General features: G+C 36.4%; 1 protein-coding gene and 1 long non-coding RNA gene across 3 annotated transcripts in view; one reads left to right on the forward strand and one right to left on the reverse strand.

Moving 5' to 3' along the window:
* The first annotated feature begins 10 nt into the window (after positions 1–10).
* Positions 11–16,019, forward strand: part of LOC133517799 (protein phosphatase PHLPP-like protein) — a 27,530-nt gene continuing 11,521 nt past the window's right edge. Inside the window, exons 1-3 of one of the 2 annotated variants that reach the window (XM_061851228.1) lie at positions 11–901; positions 995–1,188; positions 8,978–9,216. In XM_061851228.1, coding sequence (XP_061707212.1) covers positions 376–901; positions 995–1,188; positions 8,978–9,216 — 959 coding nt within the window. In that variant the 5' untranslated portion in view covers positions 11–375. Of the gene's footprint in view, positions 902–994; positions 1,189–3,210; positions 3,858–8,977; positions 9,217–16,019 lie in introns of those variants that run through there. The other variant, XM_061851229.1, reaches the window with a different exon arrangement.
* Positions 966–2,866, reverse strand: LOC133517802 (uncharacterized). Its single transcript, XR_009799406.1, has 3 exons — positions 1,946–2,866; positions 1,312–1,513; positions 966–1,179 (listed from the first exon to the last, which is right to left on the reverse strand). It is a non-coding gene; the product is annotated as an uncharacterized LOC133517802 (long non-coding RNA).

Below are 16,019 nucleotides of genomic sequence, written 5' to 3' on the forward strand. Positions count from 1 at the left end.
TAACTTTAACGTAACGTTGCAAAATTTTCTTTACATGAGGTAAAATTTCCATAAGCCATCGATTCCTAGAAATTCTGCTGAATTCTCAAGTTCTCACGTAATTAAGGTTTACATATATGAAGTTTTGATTATGTAAATATAAACAAATGCGACATGAGCGCGTGAGCAGTGTACGTGCACAATCGTTCAAACGATTACCTTAGGATACAAAGCGATTCACATAAGCGTACCGTGTTCCCGACTGACCGAGCAACATGTTTCCCACCCCCACCTCTCCGACCCAATTGTAATGCAACGGCGGGCGCTCCGTCCGGCGCGGGCACTCGGGCATTGTGCTGCCGGCCTCCGCACCTGCGTCGAGCGCATGGACGCGCCATGGTCTGCGATCACGGCCCGCACGGCTCATCGCCTCCCGCGCGACGCAAGTCTCTCCGCCGGCTCGCCTCCACACGCGGCTTCAAACCTCGCCCCGCCAACGAGTACGGCTGGATACGCGTTTTCGAAGGTCTCGAGCCTTTCGCCGTTGACGCACCCAGCAAGCTTGTGAAAGTAACCCTCAACACCACCGTCGAGGACATTAACAAGGAGCTCGGTTTTGGGGAAGAGCTAACTATATGGTCTCAGATTGGAGGGGAAACTTCGAGGAGATTGGAGATAGACGAATTTCCTTTAAGGATTCAAGAGCAATTCTTGGCGACTTGTGGGTGGAAATCTGAAGCTAGAAGGTTACGACTGGCCGTTGATCCGGAGTTGCGGCATTCTCTTCGATGGTGCGCGGGACCGTCGGCGCGCTCCGGTGGAGTACGGCGATCTGGTACCATTCACGTGTTGAAAGGTCACGTTTTTCCACAGTGGAAACCAAGACCCGCACACATTATTGGCTCTCGGCTTCACATGCATGGTGAGACTTGTCATTATTTTTATGAGGATAAGTGTGTCAAAATTTATATTTAAACTATTATATGTGTAATTATACTAATTATATTTATTCCAGGGACAGCATGGGAGCTTATAGAGCTAAGTGGTGGAAGTATTGAACTGTGTCAGCCCAAGGCCCAGCGACTGGTGTTGTGCCTGAAGCCTCGTTGTCAACGCAACGGCGTCGCCGGCGACAGCACCATGAATCACCTGTTCCTCGGGTTTAGCACTGTCTGGGAGAGAAATCTGTGGTTCAGCTGGCTGAAAGAGGTATGTAAATAATCTTAATTCTTATAATCATCTAGGAATGTCCAACGCAGTTATTTTTAAACGTAAACATACATTACCGGCTATCAATGATGCGAGTATAAATAAGTAATGAAATTTTGATACCGTTTCCTTTATGTTGTTTTGACAAAATCAAAACTATTCCAAGCATTTCTACGAAATGTAATTAGAGCAAATCTTGCAGTTTAAGTGTTTAGTTCCATTGGCTCTAGTGTGCAGTGCAGACTCTCAGCAGATGATTGGCATTTGATTCCGGTACACTTATCAAACTAACGAACCGAAACGTTGTCATAACAGCGTCAAATTGCTAGAAATCACCCGATTATCATTCTTTTGATAATTTAATACCTACTTTAGTTTTATATGCTTGCGTCAGGGCTGTGCTGGTTCTGCCTAAATCCATAATTATCTATACGTTATTTAAAACGTATTTATTGGTTGCGTGAGTTCACTCAATCTAAAGCTGCATGCGCGAGAGAAGACCCGCATGAATATCCATAATTAAATTGTATTGTACTTAATTGGTATATTGGTAACTCGATTGATTTGAAATGTAATGAAATATAACCTATCAAGATAATTTGCCTAATTACTATACCTAAAGAGGTATGCGTACGGAAGGAAGTGAAAATGATTATTTATTACTGTACTAGAACGTAGCTGAAGTTCGCACAACCTTGGAATAATTCGTGCACTATGGATCATCTGTATGACTATTAACCTATTATGATGATTATACCTTAACAATGCGTCAATCAAGCAGTTTTTGTTTATCTGTATTGTTAATTGAGCAGCAAACATACTATCTATTCTTTAAAGAGACTTAGTAGGTCATATTGTGCTCTATGCTATAATTATTGACCACATTATTCAATCCAAACACAAGGCAAGGTTAAATTAAATTACACATTTTGAAATGACGCTTAGTATCGTTAATTTAGTTGGTCACGTTAAGTTAGTATCGGTAATCACAAATCTATGTGGACAGTTTTACACCACACACAAAATACTCGAAATATTTAAGTATAGAAAGGAGAAAAAATAAACTCGGATCTAGCATCACATGCAGTTTCTCAAAAAATAAATCGTTAAATAAAAGCTTAATAAATATTTTCTATGAAAACTATAGCGAACATGATCGGTCCAGCCTTTTTGAGTAATTGCAAAAAAACATTTCTTAGTAAAAAGACGTACCTTACTTTGTACAAAGTACTGCGAAGGTACTCCCTTAGTCCCTTACGCTTGTAATGTACATATTTAATACTTAACTTAATAATAACCCCCGTTTGGTCTGTTCTGACAGAATGGTAACTACGAAACCCTACACTAAGCATGGCCCGACATGCTCTTGGCCGATTTTTTTATTGACAGTTATTAGACGTCGAAAAACTAAATATTACAGTTATATTATATGTGATAACTAACCTTAAATGGATGCTGAAATTGATAAACATTAAAATAGGTACATTAAAAAACCTTGAATGATGCTCGAATGTGACGAAAGGTGGATAGAATAAATATTTTAAATATTTTTTATTTCTCATGCTTTGACAGAGGATCACTGTTGTTTTAAAAAGTGTGTAGAAAGTGATACGTTACTGCACTAGAGCATTTTACTTTCCAAGTACGTTTTTTTACGATAAGCAATTGAAATTTGGTTTTAAATAGATTTTTTATACAAATTCCATTCTGATATTTAACTCCTCATTCCATAAATAACGATACTTTCACCTAAATGGTTAATTGAGAAATGCTAAAAAAATATACTTAGTAATGTTTAAAAAATATATGTATTTAACATTCCTCGTATACGAAATGAATAGTAGAGTGTTTAACTCGTGTGAAAGGTCATCATTTCATCCGTTGGATGACAATCTACTATTATTACTTAACACTATTAAGTAATACTCGTAAAATAAGTTAATTATTACCATATAATAAAATTAGCGGATTTTATTTATGTAAAAAATATGTTAATTAGAAATAGCGCGTGTGTCACCCTAAGAAGTCACGGTTGAGATGTCCGGACCGCGAGCGCGGGGCGGCACAAGGCGGCGCTTGCGCACAAGTAAAAAGTCACTCGAAACAGTCGCATTCCGCATTTCTCTTGCACAGTCTTGCACTAACTGCTTCCTGAAATGTTGAGTGATTTTTTATATAGTGATAACAACAAGTGATTTCATTGCGCTTTTGTGATAGATAGTCAACAAATTCAAGACTACTTTAACAGCATTTTTCATCAATGTTGCGAATATCTACAGTATCAAAATTTACGCTTGTTCACATTAGTGTTTAACAATCGGCCGAGGACTAAAAGCCATTTCTGCCAGTGACATAGTCGTGATCGGAATAGCGATGTGGCAGACAGGAATTCGATGTCTTTGGGAATAACAATGCTCTCGAGTTCGTTCGCCCCATGATTACGTACCGAGACTATTACAACTGTCGCCTTTTGAAATGTCATCTGAATGAATTTAGTTTCACAAATTCAAACAAATGAGTGTATTTGAAAGTTTGTGATGGTGGAACAAAACACGATGAAGTCCGACGACGAAGAGCCTGACAGCCTCGACGTGTTCAGTCAAACAAACGGAGATGATGACTTTCTGGATAGCCTCGAACCTTCCACTTTCAAGGAGAAATATGATGCGGTACGTTGAGCCTGATTTTGGTCCTTTTTACAACTATAGGAGCACCAACACACCGGCTGTCATCATGAATTTCTAATATATTACTTGTTTATGCCATTTCCTCTATTGCTAAATAACAAAAAGAATAACAAGAAGAAGAAGAACAACAGAAGCGCCTATCTTTTGCCCGTAAATGACGGATTCTATATGCATACCAAAACTACAGATAGGCTTAGACAATAACTACACTAACTCTGTATATTTATTACAGATATTTAAATTATTTAGGTGGTTATCCTTTATATATGTAAATACCCTAGCCTCCGCCTTAGTACCGTAATATATGCCTACTTTACTCTCCCTCCACTGGGTAATTGTGCTTCATCTGTTTTTATATGTATATGAAACCTAAAACTATGTATATTACAACCTCGTGTACCTAAATGTCACAACATGATAGTAGTGATTGTCTCCATTGGCGTAGATATATGTATAATACACAATATAATAATTTAAAATTTAAATTAAATTTCGAATTTAGATCTAATTAGGCACATTTTACGGTAGGCACTATTTTATCTTACTAATTGGCAACCCCCACTGAGGGGACAAGTTGTAAGATAAAACGTACCTATCCTATGTTCTTCTCTAGGTGTGTGGCAAATTTAATTCAAATTATTTCAGTCGAATTAGATAATATCCAAACGTCTAAAGATACAAGCTTTCATATCAAATATTATTAGGATTGGTACATATCAAATCGTTCTCTTCCATTTACAAAGACTAAGAACACTGTAATTTAATGTTTTGATTGTGGAAAAGTGATACTTTTAAAATGGCAAAAGAATAAATCTTTAATATTAACTTATCATAGAAACTTGTTATTAGTACTCTAGTATTAAATTTGTTATTAACAAACCCAAGTTAATAAAAAATATGTATTTAAAGATAATAAATAGAGTAAAAAAGTGAAATATATGGCCGGGGAATGAGATTGGTATAATTTGCTTCAACATACCAAAGTTCGTTTTTTGGAGAAGAATTGGTGATGTCATAAACTCTCAAAAAACTATGTCGAATGGCATCAATTTGCCTCTAATCCCGCTAATTTTATATCCTAGGACTTATTGCTATACTTTACTTTTCCTGCTTTAATGAACAAAATCATTTAAAAATTAGCGCAGTTTGCTAAAATATGTGTTTTTTCATCTATTCATAATAGCAATCGAAATGTGATTCGCTTTGGGATATTTATCTTTAGATATGCAACATCTCCAATTGCAAGTAAGTCCAAAGGAGAAATCATGGCCATACGTCTATTACTTTAATTAGGTACTGATTATGCAAATTTGCCTATTTGTTTAACTCTGGTGAAAGGTACCATTTCATCCCTTGGTTAACAATCTACTATACTAATAGCTCCCGTTTAGCTTATTGTGACGGTAGGGTAACTAGGGAAACCTACACTGAGCATGGCGCGACATGCTCTTGGCCGGTTTTTAGGAAAGGTTTAGGTACTTCCCCAGTTGGGCTCTTCTAGATCTGGAATGACATCCGCTGTGCTGTGCCCTGCCGCACAAAGCGAGATGACATTCGCAGTGCCCATACCTCTCTTTTGGACGTAGTTTTAGGATATACCCGAGTCCAAAGAATTTAATAGTAAAAAATAAACAAAGAGGGCAGTTTGACTCTTCCGACATATAACGTCTTTTAAACGAGAGCTTATATGCTTACGAAGCGTATTGACATTTAATTAAAGGTAGCTGATTTAACCCACAAAACTTCGATCTCCAATTTATTGACTACGTATTTTTACCACATTCACTCCCACTTTTACCCCAGTTTTGTATGGGAAATGTTCTCTTGCGAGAACATTCCCTATAGTAAACGGAGAACATTCAAGTATACCTACAAGGTACAAAATAGGATCTGATTTGATTTTGGTACAAAATAGGAATGCAAAAGATTTTGCTTATATGCGATAGCAGCGCCTTTTAACTACCGTTATTTAAGTTACATTTAAATTAAGGTTCTTTTGTAACTTAAGGCTTTTTCCGGCAGTAAATACTGACTTGTTGTTATTTAATTCCATAGCGTTGTTAAGGACACTACAACTTATATGTCTTTGTATAAATTTGTACATAATACTGTAAATATGTTGTAAATATATGAATAGTACATTATTATTTCTAATTTGAGTTCTTAATGCAATTAATGCATTATTTAAACTAATATTAACATTGCTACTATGACAGGATTTGTCTATTTGGAAAATAATTATGAAACTTAATGGATATGACTAAATAACTGGAAGACACATTACATTAACATTTTACTTAAAGTACTACGGAAATGAAAACTTCTGAAGACATTGATTTCGGAATTGACCTATTATGAATAGTATTTATTGAAGACGATTGAACTTACTGAAAAGAAAAAAAATCCTACTTATGGCAAGGCAGGATGGCTTAGAGCTTTAGCCTGTCCAGATGGACAAAAAAATAAGTAACTTATACATACTGTGCCTTAATATGTTTTTCATCAAGGCGGTTTGTTTACAAAGGGTCTACCGGGAGAGGCGGAAACCGAAATTTAGTTATTTGCCTTGCTTCTTTATCGCCCGAATATGCAAGAGTGATAGAGAGGTTAGTTAGTTATTTCGACCGTTTCGCAGTAGTCCCACTACAAATTGTGATGAATTATGGTAGTGGCGCCCCCTACGCAGAGTTTCGCGTAATATTCTTTTTAATGGCGTAATATTATTTCTTTTACCTGTCTCGTGGTGTATTCTAATTTATTGCAAGTTTTTTAATCATTTTTGTTTACTATTCTGACATTTAATTCGACAGAGAAAAAGCTACGAAGGAACTGTCACTTTATTAGCAATAACCCAAAAGTCTACGACATTATGTTTATCGTTTAATATAATAAATAAATATTTGGAGACAATCTTAGACAGATTGACCTAGCCCCCAAAGCTTGTACTGTGGGTACTAGGCGACGATATACATACGTATATAGATAAGAGTAAATAAAGAAAACACCCATGACTCAGGAACAAATATCTGTGTTCAACACACAAATAAATGCCCTTACCGGGATTCGAATCCGGGACCATCGGCTTCATAGGCAGGGTGATTGACTACCCACTAGGCCAGACCGGTCGTCAAAACCACAATACAATGAATGTCTAACTAAGGAGGGATCAATTTAAATATTAGGTTAATAAAAGTAAGCAAGTGCAATGGACATGGGACACTTTTATAAACAGACCGAGTGTGTGTAAAAGTCTACAATTCGTTAGAGAAAAGGGGGCGACCGCTTTTCCATACAAATGTAGGTATATAGTTTACATTTTCCTCTCTGGGTATTAACATTATAGAAAATATATGTACACAAATGGATGTATATTAACTACCGCTATGTCCTTTCGTTTGATTTTTAGGGTTCTGTAGCCAAATGGCAAAAAACGGAACCCTTATAGATTCGTCATGTCCGATTATTAATAAAATTCTATAGCTAGTATATTACATGCATTTATTATATTATATACATTAAATTATGTAAAAATGCTTTCCATAATGTCAATATCCCGGGGGGAAATGGGGACTATGTTTGTATGGAGCAGAGGTCGAACACTATCCTCTTAATGAGAATCGGTACTTGTTTTAATAAATAAATATTATAGGACATTATTACATTTATTACACAAATTGACTAAGACCCACAGTAAGCTCAAGAAGGCTTGTGTTGTGGGTACGGTCGGTACCGGTAGCACATTTTATAAAGATTTTATTGATTTGATATTGATATCATACTACATGCATCAAACGCGCACAAATAAGCCCAAGCGAGATGCATTGAGGTCCTTGACACATCGCACATCATCATCGAATCAATTCGGGGAAACTTTAGCTTTTCTAGCACCCTCTAAATCTTATTGGTGTCTAAATGGTGTCTGATATTAGCACCGATATTCGCGTAAGTAATAGTAATAAATACTGTAGGTGGTATTATTTGGTTGGCTACCTCAAATAATTGAGCTAGTTTATTTCGATCAATTGAAACATACACCAGTCACATAAGTCAGATATTCGTAGCTGTATATAATTTTATTTAGATAGTTCTTTTTTTTTGGGAACTAAACACGCAGTCAGTATTTTCATGAAGCATTATCGACATTATCGTAAATAACTCTTTGTCTTTACTGTTAAGGGGCTCCCCGCGGTTTTCATCGATTTTTGACTAGTTTTGAGTCGTTACTCTTACATTTGCACTAAATATAGAATCATAAGACAAACGGCTATCGGTTCTTCAATCTTTTATCTCCATTCCGGTCTGCCGGATTTTGAAATAAATGAACACTTATTTTTTATAGTTTTTAGACACTACCTACCAAAAAAGGACTTTTTTGAGTTCGTCTTTGACGTCTCTAAAAACTGGTCAGAGATTTTAATTTTAAACTAATTAACTCAAAAGATATGGCCATTGTTCAATTTGGATGCCAACTATCTCGAAGACAGTGAACTTTGAAGTAAATATGGTATACTATATTGCTTACAGCCGTTGCTGTTAATATGATAAGCTACAAAAAACATTAGAAAACTAAGGGATTTAAATCGAGGGTCATTGGCGTTAGGGACCCCCTTCACATTCTCCTTTTTCTTTCTAAAAGAAAAAAAATATTGCGTTCAGCTCAGTTTATCACTGCAACAGCAGTTTCTTAGTTGACTATACGGAATACTTTGTACTCTACAATAACAATACATATATAACAATCACACACCAACTATTATGTGATAACAATAATATTGATCCTTAGTTGGTCTTCTCTCTTCTTTGTCGGTCCCACATTACTGAGGATTCGTGACCACTTGGTTTTGCAGCTCCTGTGATTTGTCTCCATCGGTCTCGATCTCCCGTAGCCTTCACCGCGTGGTTAGTTGGTCTTAAAATAAATTCAATTTAATTTAATTGATAGGCTTGATAAAATATAACGGTCTTCTTATATCTAGGTACTATATGTATAATTCTTATCTAAAAATTGCAACGCCTTTGCTTCTGATTCCTATACTATACTTAATTGTAAATAACTATGTGATGATACTGATGTTTATAATCATTATTACCTATTGTTCAAGGGTTCCCTCAGCACCCAGCCGCCGAACGTCCTCGATCTGAGCGGCGGAGGGCGCACGTCGCTCGGTGAGGCGCTGGCGCAGCATGCGACGAGCGCGTTCACGGTGCGCGTGCTGCAGCTGCGCGCCAACGCGCTCAGCACACTGCCGCCGCAGGCGTGGACGCTGCGCGCGCTTACGCACCTCGACATCAGTGATAACAGGATAAAAGAGCTGCCGGAGGAGATATGCCAGCTTACGCAGTGAGTGTTAATTATTATTCGGAATTTCCCTTAGGACATAGCCTTTAAACAAAACAGCGAAATTGGTGTTGTGATTTTTCCACGATAACCTTCAAAAATCTTTCTATCCTTTCTAAAATGCAGTACCGAGTACTTGTCGCGACAATCGAAAGTTCGTTATCTGCATCTCTATCATTTTTCATACTCGTTCCATAGAGAGGCACATAACGAAGAGCCGATTTTCGATTTGCGAGGTAGTCCATCTGGTATCTACTGAATAGTCCGCTACCTCAAAATAAAAGTTTTTAATATTTAAGGGGCTCAGATGCTCTTTGTAGGATCCCGGATCTCAATACAAGAGGACGGATGATTTATACTGTTATTTATAGAATCCATGGCGTCACGGTAATTTTAAATATATATATTTAGCTGTCACGGTGTCATGTATCAAAATATCAAATTGATAGACTTAGTCGATGAAATTGTATACCTTTTGTTAACTATTAGAAATAACAAGTACTGATTTTGATTAAATATCGACGATTTTATGTCAACTTAAATAAACTACATTTTTGTTATTATAAATTTGAAGTAGTGTAAATGAAAGTTAGACTAAATAAATTTTCTCCAGAAATTACTTAAAAACAAGTGTCAATTTCTCTGAAAATCGTCTTAATTTCAACGTAATTTTGATACTTAAACAATCTACAACAACATTGCTGAAACTGTTCGTATACATCATTTTGTATAATTTACCACCATCATTTTTTGCACACATGTAGTGCTAATAATAATTGCTATAAGAATAAATATATAATTAGAAACATAACGCCTAACTTTCCATATTCAATTTTAATTAAACGTTCTCATTAGCGGCGCGGCGGGAGAGAGAGTTATGATTATGGAAGGATTTATTCAGACGCGTAGACGTACCTATTTCTGGTTATAAAACGTTAATAACAATACTAGTAAAAGATTCTAACAAGAAAGGTAGGAATAGGAATGAAAGAGATGATTGTTTTATTTTTTATTTTTAGCGCGCAATAAATGTAGTAAATACATACACGTTAATATTTAAACGTATCATGATCGACTTAATTTCATAAAGAAAAATTCCTTAACTAGTAACATCTTTTAACGAATTCGACTGGGTTTCAATTCAATACTTTCAAAGTGTCGATCTGTTACTGACAAGTATGTCATCATCATCATCATCATGTAAACAAACTAATTTACCTTCTTTGATTCGTAATCTCGAACTTTTTAAGGTCAACAAAGACCTTTATCAACAGTAATATAACGTAAGGTGGGGTAAGGGCCTCCGCTAGCTGCCGCGGATTATCCGGAACGGACCCCCGTCTAATAAGAAATTGTATGAACCGCGCTAACTGGCGCGGGCGCGTGCGACGGATTTGGCCTGGGAGCAGAGAGCACGAACCACGTTCGACGTGTTACCTCCCTATCACGCTTACGTACGAATTTACAAGTGCACCAGAGAGGCAACACGTCGAACGTGGTTCGCGGTAGGCCTCTAGGACCCGCGAGCGTCCGCACGCGGCGGCCGTCCGCATCAGCTAGCGGAGGCCCTAAACACAAACATAGTTTATTTCGCTCGGGACAAGACGAACAGTATGAAGATTCCATACAAGTGTTTGTCTTGCCGTGGTGATAGTCTTACCCCACCTTACGTTACATAAATATTTTATCAATATCATTTTTAGTTAAAATATATGTTGATTATTAATATTTCAGTGAAAACCTTCGTAAGAATTTTCGGTTACCTATATGTTAAATGCTAACAAAATCTGTCATATTTGTTTACAACTTGATAGGTATGTAGTATGTAGGTACGTAACGTTATGTCAAGATACTAAACAAAACGCAGATTGATTGAGAGGCGTAACAGAGTGAGCACACATACTTATTTAAGTATGAACGAGCATGCCTAAAATTTTTATACAATTTTCAATCTTGTTCCCTAGACATACATTTCCAAATTCAAAACATATTATTAGAGGTTGCGATATATCATGGGCTACGTTCTGCAACGCTCGGTCGGTGGTGCGTGGCGAGGTGGCCAGAATCTCGAGAGACTTAGCCTTCGGCCACCGCTGCAAGAATCTTACATTTTAATATAATATTCTGATAATTTATTTTGATGAGATTCCCAAGCGTACGAATCCCGTTCATTAAAAAGTGAGAATGAGTATGTTATATACAACTTTTATTAAATGTTATGTTATTTTTTGACATAGTAACCTTTTAGCATAATACACTTTTTTCTAAACTTAATATTCTATTTCTAAAAAACGTTTCATTTTGAGTACTAGTTTAAAAAATCTTGTACTGCAGCGACTACCGCGTCGTCGTTTTAAAATGTCTTGCCTCTTAGGTATTCCTTCAATCTGGGAAATAGGTTGAAATCATTAGGGGCGAACACAATTTTCGAGAGTTTACTTCGCTGTTTTTCGCGGATATAATTGCACAATGTTGCTATTTGTTTGGCATATAAAGTAATAGTGGCTCCATGCTCGAGATACTCAATCATTACGACCCCTTTACCATCCCAAAAAACAGAGCCCTTGACCTTACCAGCAGATAGGCCCACCTTGAATTTCTTCGGAGTTGGAGATGATGGTATTTTCCATGTTATAGACTGCAGTTTCGTTTCAGGGTCGTAATGATGGAGCCATGTTTCGTCCATTGTTATAAATCGGGCCAAAAAAAGTTCCCGGTCTTGCTTTATTAGGTCCAAAGCTTCTTGACAAATCTCGACTCTAGTTTGTTTTTGCGTGACAGTAAGCATTCTGGGTACCCAATGCGCAAATACCTTTTTCATACCCAAGCGTTCATGTAAAATATTATGCACGCTACCCGTTCAAATGTTTACATTTTCAGCAATAAAACGAACGACGACACGACGATCCGCCAAAACTAAGTTTTCAACTTTTTCACATTTTCTTCAGTTGCTGCTGTAGTAGGGCGTCCGGAGCGGGGTTAATCCATGTTCGATGTCCTTCCACGTCTAAATTCGGCGCACCAACGTGCGACTGTCGAGTACGAAGGAGCATTAGACATTAAAGTGTCCCGTAAATCTAAATTGACTTGGTCCGTAGAATTTTTTTTCAAACAAAAGTAAGTATTTGATAACGGCGCGCAGTTCAATTTTCTCCATTATCGCTAACGTACTCAATATCATGGCAAAGAAATCGCCGTATTTTTTTTAAATAAGACCAGTTCGATTTTTTCATGGCAATCAGCTAGGTAGATTAGCTTTACCGGCCAGTATTTACTTTCCTAATATTTAAAGTTTGCATCTCATTCTCATTATATATTGAACGCCCCTCGTAAGTACATAGTGCAGGGGTCACCAATTAGTTTCTTCCATCGCAGTCCGTTTCTACTTCAGTTAAGCAAATAATAATAATAATATAAGTTGCAAATAATAATAGTATAAGTAAGCAAATAATATAAGTTGGCGGTCTGGATCCAGACCGCAATCTGTCATTTGGTGAAACCTGACATAGTGGTTGAAAATAATATACATTAGCATCATTAAACAAATTCTGTAATATAATAATAAAGTCCCACAAAACATCATGCCACTGTGTTTGGTAAAATAATAAAAATTAATAATAAGAAAATTAAACACTGCACGGCTAATACCTACTCTATGCGATAAATCAGGATTTTAAAATTATATATGAGACTGCTAGTTTAACAGTCCAGACGCGGTTTATTTATTTAGTATAAATTTTATTTTGACAATTGGAGAGACTTTACACCTCCAAATTTTATTAGTATTAGTACTCTGACATTGGGGACCTTTTACTTCTCCAGATTTAATGTGTTTTTAACCATAGAGACTATACATCTCTATTGTATTGTAGTAATTATTTATTTTAAGATTATTATAATGTAATGTTTACCCAGGTATTGGCTGTTGTATTTATAAATGTTGTTATGTATTTTTCATGTCACTATATGATGTTACTACCTATAAATGTTGTATTGACTTGTAAAAGAGCCCTTGAGGCCTACTTGCAGAATAAATTTTTGAATTTTGAATTTTGAATATTTTTTCTTTATTTGTTAGCCTGTTGTGTCCCACTGCTGGGTAAAGGCCTCCCTCTCTTCCACGCGTCTCGGTCTATGGCAATATTAAGCCAATCTTTCCGAATGACGCCACCTACTCCTTCGAGGTCTGCCGTGACGCCGCACTATGTTTGGTGTCCACTCGGCAGATATGTCCTGCCCAGACCCATTTAAGCTTAGCCGCTGTCAAGACTACGTCGGCTACTTTGGTTTTGGAGCGGAAGATGGAATTTTTGATTCTGTCAGTCAGTTTGAATCCAAGAATAATGCGCTCCTTCTGGCAAACCTTAAGGGAAAGCTTTTGAGCATTCGTCAAAGACCAAGTCTGAGCGCCGTAAGTGAGGATCGGAAGAATACACATATCCATTAATTTAACAATTCAATGACCATTAAACATATGACGCCGTGCAGCACCATTTACTTCAGCCGGCAAACTCGAGGGCACCACAATTTCTTAGACTAACTCTTCACATCAACCCAACTTGTTAGTCTTCGTTTTTTTATGTTTTACCAACAGACGCGAGACGTCTTTTGTTTTAATAGCAGAAGTCCTAAAGTGATATGAGTGTTTACTAAATTTGCGTCGCTTTTATAAAAGCCATATATATGTAAAAGTTAGAAATCGGTTTCGAAAGAAAGGACTTACGAGGCTTTTTAGTTTACCTATGTGTATTATAATCACAGTCGTACTTTCTCTGATAGTGGTATTGAGTAATTTTAAATTTACTTTCAATGTAACTTGTGTAATAGAAAGCATATAATCATAACATTGTTTATTGTGCCTACTGTCTTCATAGCTGCATTGATGCGTAATGGTAATATAATGCTTGTGAGTCTAAACATAGTGAACAGGCCTACAAAATGCCTTGTAAATAGTATTCAAAGAACCCTAAGCACTTAACCCTGAACTTTGGAAAATAATTTGGCGTAAAGAAAAAGAATATTAGTCATTCTCTTGAGCCAAGGAATTAGTTTCGCCATGTCTATCTGTCTGTCAGTCCGATTTAGAAAGCTGTCATTTGGCATGTATATAAAATTAATGACACCAACAAATTTAAAAAAAAAATCTAATTAATAATTGTTAATATTTAATCAAAACTTAATTCACAATAAATAAATAAAACTTTGGGGACAATATTCAATCAGTTTCAGCATCATATACAGAAAAGTATATCAAATTAATACGCCACAGGTACATGCGTTCAGCTGTTAGACGTTTCCGTTGTGTGCTAATTTTTTTAAGTGAGTGCTTGCGTACGGCACTGGGGCTATCTCCATCTGCTCGCCGAAGCGTACCACGTTCACTTTGCTTCAGCACAATCCCACCCTACGTTAGCTAACATGACCCGCAGTCAGCAATGTACCGAATAGGGACAGGACAGCACATATAAAGTAAATCCTTAAATTCCAAAAACAAACAGGAAAATAATAACCCGGACACATATCGAATAAAGGCATTGTATGGTCACCATATTTAACATTAGAAAGAACTTCGCTGAAGTAAGCTTGTGGTTCCAAATTGGGCACATTTGATTTGACGGTAAAATTTTGAAGTACATTTTAACTTTTAACCGTGCTACATTAGTTAATTCCATTATTATTAAAAATTAAAGAGCCTGATTAAAACTGCACGCATACTTCTGTGGAGTTCTTTCTAACGCTAATAAAACGAAATATCGTCGGAAGACAGAAAACCTTGAATATCAGCGTGTACTTGACTTATAATGCTAGTACACTATGGTAGATATTGATATACAAATTCTCGATGTGTTTATGTTTACATATCTGCTATATATATAGGTACTAGCTTAAGTTAAAAGGTACCACCTTAATCCTTGAAATTTGAATAGAAGGCGAGTTACCACAATTATTTGATGGTATCAAGGCTTTAATTAATGATTATTATTAACAAGAGAAGGATGAACCACCTTCATCCTATTACGGCTTCCGTGCATTATACGAATTAGCAAACGTACAAATAATCACAACGTTGAGAGCTTGATTTATAACCCAGGACTCCATAGGTCACACTGAAAGGTCTTAGATATTTAAAATTATGTAATTGTACCTGATGTAAGTATATATGTAGTTTTGTATGTCCGGCGTTGTTACGACTTCGAACCCTTAAAAAAGCGTGAAAGACTTTCTCTGTGATCTCAATAAATAAAAATTCGATAGGTTACTTCTTATACCCGACACGCACTTTTTTTTTACAAATAAACATCGAGAATTATATCTTTCAACTGCGACGTCCGAACCTAAAATAAAATTTTTGCGGTTTATGACTGAACCTGCTAAAATAATTTTAGAGCATCCATCGCTTAGGAAAAAATAGAAAAGTATCTTAAAATACAATTTGACTATTAATAACACCGTATAATTTATCTACTCGTCGACTGTAATTGTTGAATTAAAATTCATATACCAAACTATTATTGCGTACTTTTCAAGTATGGGCTTCCAACTCAACTATAAGATTCATTTCGATACGCTGTAGTCAACTATTAAAAAAAATTGCAATCGCGTGCCGCTGCGCTCCCATAGAAAAGACTAAAAGGGCACGGGCCGCGGGGTTGTGCGGATCGAGCGTTTATATCTTTTGTACTACTAATTTTCATTAATTATTTAGGGTTCATGTAAAAAGTATTATTTTAGATGATTCCTAGAAAAATGTATTGTATCTGCACAGAAAAACAATAGTTCTCCAGCCAAGTAAATACTCTTGTGTC

The sequence above is a fragment of the Cydia pomonella genome, chromosome 5 (genome assembly GCF_033807575.1).
Source record: "Cydia pomonella isolate Wapato2018A chromosome 5, ilCydPomo1, whole genome shotgun sequence".
NCBI lineage: Eukaryota > Metazoa > Arthropoda > Insecta > Lepidoptera > Tortricidae > Cydia > Cydia pomonella.